The sequence below is a fragment of the Oncorhynchus mykiss genome, chromosome 17 (assembly GCF_013265735.2).
Source record: "Oncorhynchus mykiss isolate Arlee chromosome 17, USDA_OmykA_1.1, whole genome shotgun sequence".
Classification (NCBI taxonomy): domain Eukaryota; kingdom Metazoa; phylum Chordata; class Actinopteri; order Salmoniformes; family Salmonidae; genus Oncorhynchus; species Oncorhynchus mykiss.
Genome location: NC_048581.1, coordinates 2,890,003 through 2,892,502, shown reverse-complemented (window position 1 = coordinate 2,892,502; position 2,500 = coordinate 2,890,003). Strand labels below are relative to the sequence as shown.

Below are 2,500 nucleotides of genomic sequence, written 5' to 3'. Positions count from 1 at the left end.
GAAGGAGAGAACGGAGAGGGAAGGAGAGAGGAGAGAGAAGGAGAGAACGCAGAGGGAAGGAGAGGGAGAGAGAAGAGAGGGAAGGAGAGGGAGAGAGGGAAGGAAAGAGGAGAGAGAAGGAGAGAGGAGAGAGAAGGAGAGAACGGAGAGGGAAGGAGAGAGGAGAGAGAAGGAGAGAACGCAGAGGGAAGGAGAGAGGAGAGAGAAGGAGAGAACGGAGAGGGAGAGAGGGAACGAGAGAACGGAGAGGGAGAGGAGAGAGGGAGAGAGGAAGAGAGGGAAGGAGAGAACAGAGAGCGAGAGGAGAGAGGGAGAGAGGAGAGAGGGAGAGAGGAAGAGAGAGGAGAGAGGGAAGAAGAGAACAGAGAGAGAGAGAAGAGAGGGAGAGAGAGAAGAGAGGGAAGGAAAGAACGGAGAGAGAGGGAGAGAGAACGGAGAGGGAGAGGAGAGAAGAGAGGGAAGGAGAGAGAGGAGGAGAGAGAAGAGGGAAGGAGAGAAAGGAGAGGGAGAGGATGAGATAAGAAGAGAGGGAGGGAGAGAAAGGAGAGGGAGAGGGAAAGAGAGAACAGAGAGGGAGAGAAGAAGAGAAAGGAAGAGAAGAACAGAAGCAAGGAGAGAACGGAGAGAACGGAGAGGGAGAGGAGAGAAGAAGAAGAGTAGGAAGGAAGGAGAGAACAGAGAGGGAAATTGAGAAGAAAGTGAAGGACAGGAGTAGAGAGAAGAGAGGGAAGGAGAAAAAGGAGAGGGGAAGAGGAGAGAAGAAGAGAGATTTTTTAACAAAAAGCTTTGACCAAAAAGCTAACAGTGTTTAATAGTTGAACAGTTCTGAGGATCTGGAGAACTCAAACAGAGCAGGCTTTGGTTACAGCCCAGCACTAACACACCCAATTACACAGAGCAAGGCCTTGATGAGCAGTTCATTGGTTGAGCGTTATTAGTGCTGGGCTAAAACAAAACCTTGCACCGTCTGACAGACCCCTGACTCACCTCCCACAGTGACGTTCGTAACCTTTGACCCTCTGAAGCTCCGCCCCTCCCTGACAGCCTGGGCCAATCCGGTGCGTTCCAGCAGAGACCCCGCTCCTGATACGCCCAGCCAGGCCAAAGCTCCCGAGGTCCTAAACACCACCACACTCTGCACCGCTCGACCGCTAGACGATAGTTTAATATATTAATCACACTCTGTACCTCTAGAGGTTTAATATATTAATCACACTCTGTACCACTAGAGGTTTAATATATTAATCACACTCTGTACCTCTAGAGGTTTAATATATTAATCACACTCTGTACCTCTAGAGGTTTAATATATTAATCACACTCTGTACCTCTAGAGGTTTAATATATTAATCACACTCTGTACCTCTAGAGGTTTAATATATTAATCACACTCTGTACCTCTAGAGGAGAGTTTAATATATTAATCACACTCTGTACCTCTAGAGGTTTAATATATTAATCACACTCTGTACCTCTAGAGGTTTAATATATTAATCACACTCTGTACCTCTAGAGGTTTAATATATTAATCACACTCTGTACCTCTAGAGGTTTAATATATTAATTACACTCTGTACCTCTAGAGGTTTAATATATTAATCACACTCTGTACCTCTAGAGGTTTAATATATTAATCACACCTAATAAGTTGGCCATGAGTGTACACTTTTGGTAAATTTTTTAGATAGCTCTCTGTCTAATTGACCACTCAACAGCGCTAACACTAGCTAGCCACTTAATGTAACTTGTTTTCTCTAAGTGTATGTTAGCTAGCTAAGTTAGCCACTTAATGTAACTTGTTTTCTCTTAGTGTATGTTAGCTAGCTAAGTTAGCATCTTAATGTAACTTTTTTTCTCTAAGTGTATGTTAGCTAGCTAAGTTAGCCATGTTATGAATAAAACTACCATCTTCTGTAGACATCAGGGTCAGATTTGAGAGCGCTAGTTAGCTCCAAAAGTGGTTATAGCTCCGACTGCATGCTGACAGTGGTAGTGAATTCAGAGGCCATTCAGTGGCTAGCTACACTACAAACATAATTTTTACCAGTTTCCCGTTAAGCACTTACAATGGCTGTCCACCACAACATAACAGAGAGTTTCCTGATTGACAGTCTGTGTTTAAATTCATTGTGTATCAGAAACACAGTCTAAATTCACTTCAATGTGCATCAGAAACACAGTCTCAATTCACTTAAATGTGTATCAGAAACACAGTCTCAATTCACTTCAATGTGTATCAGAAACACAGTCTCAATTCACTTCATTGTGTATCAGAAACACAGTCTCAATTCACTTCATTGTGTATCAGAAACACAGTCTAAATTCACTTCATTGTGTATCAGAAACACAGTCTCAATTCACTTCATTGTGTATCAGAAACACAGTCTAAATTCACTTCATTGTGTATCAGAAACACAGTCTCAATTCATTTCAATGTAAATAATCACCTGCTCCAAACCCCCTGCAGGTCCTGGAACCCCGGGGCTCTCTGGAGGTAGGG

The 2,500-nt window shown here is 43.4% G+C and overlaps 1 protein-coding gene across 1 annotated transcript in view; it reads right to left on the bottom strand.

The window, feature by feature from the left end:
• Positions 1-2,500, bottom strand: part of LOC110517555 — a 25,176-nt gene that overhangs the window by 14,588 nt on the left and 8,088 nt on the right. The window contains exons 3-4 of the mRNA XM_036948600.1: positions 2,448-2,500; positions 988-1,151 (exon numbers count right to left, since the gene is read on the bottom strand). The exon at positions 2,448-2,500 is cut by the window's right edge and continues 6 nt beyond it. Coding sequence (XP_036804495.1) covers positions 988-1,151; positions 2,448-2,500 — 217 coding nt within the window. The remainder of the gene's footprint in view (positions 1-987; positions 1,152-2,447) is intronic.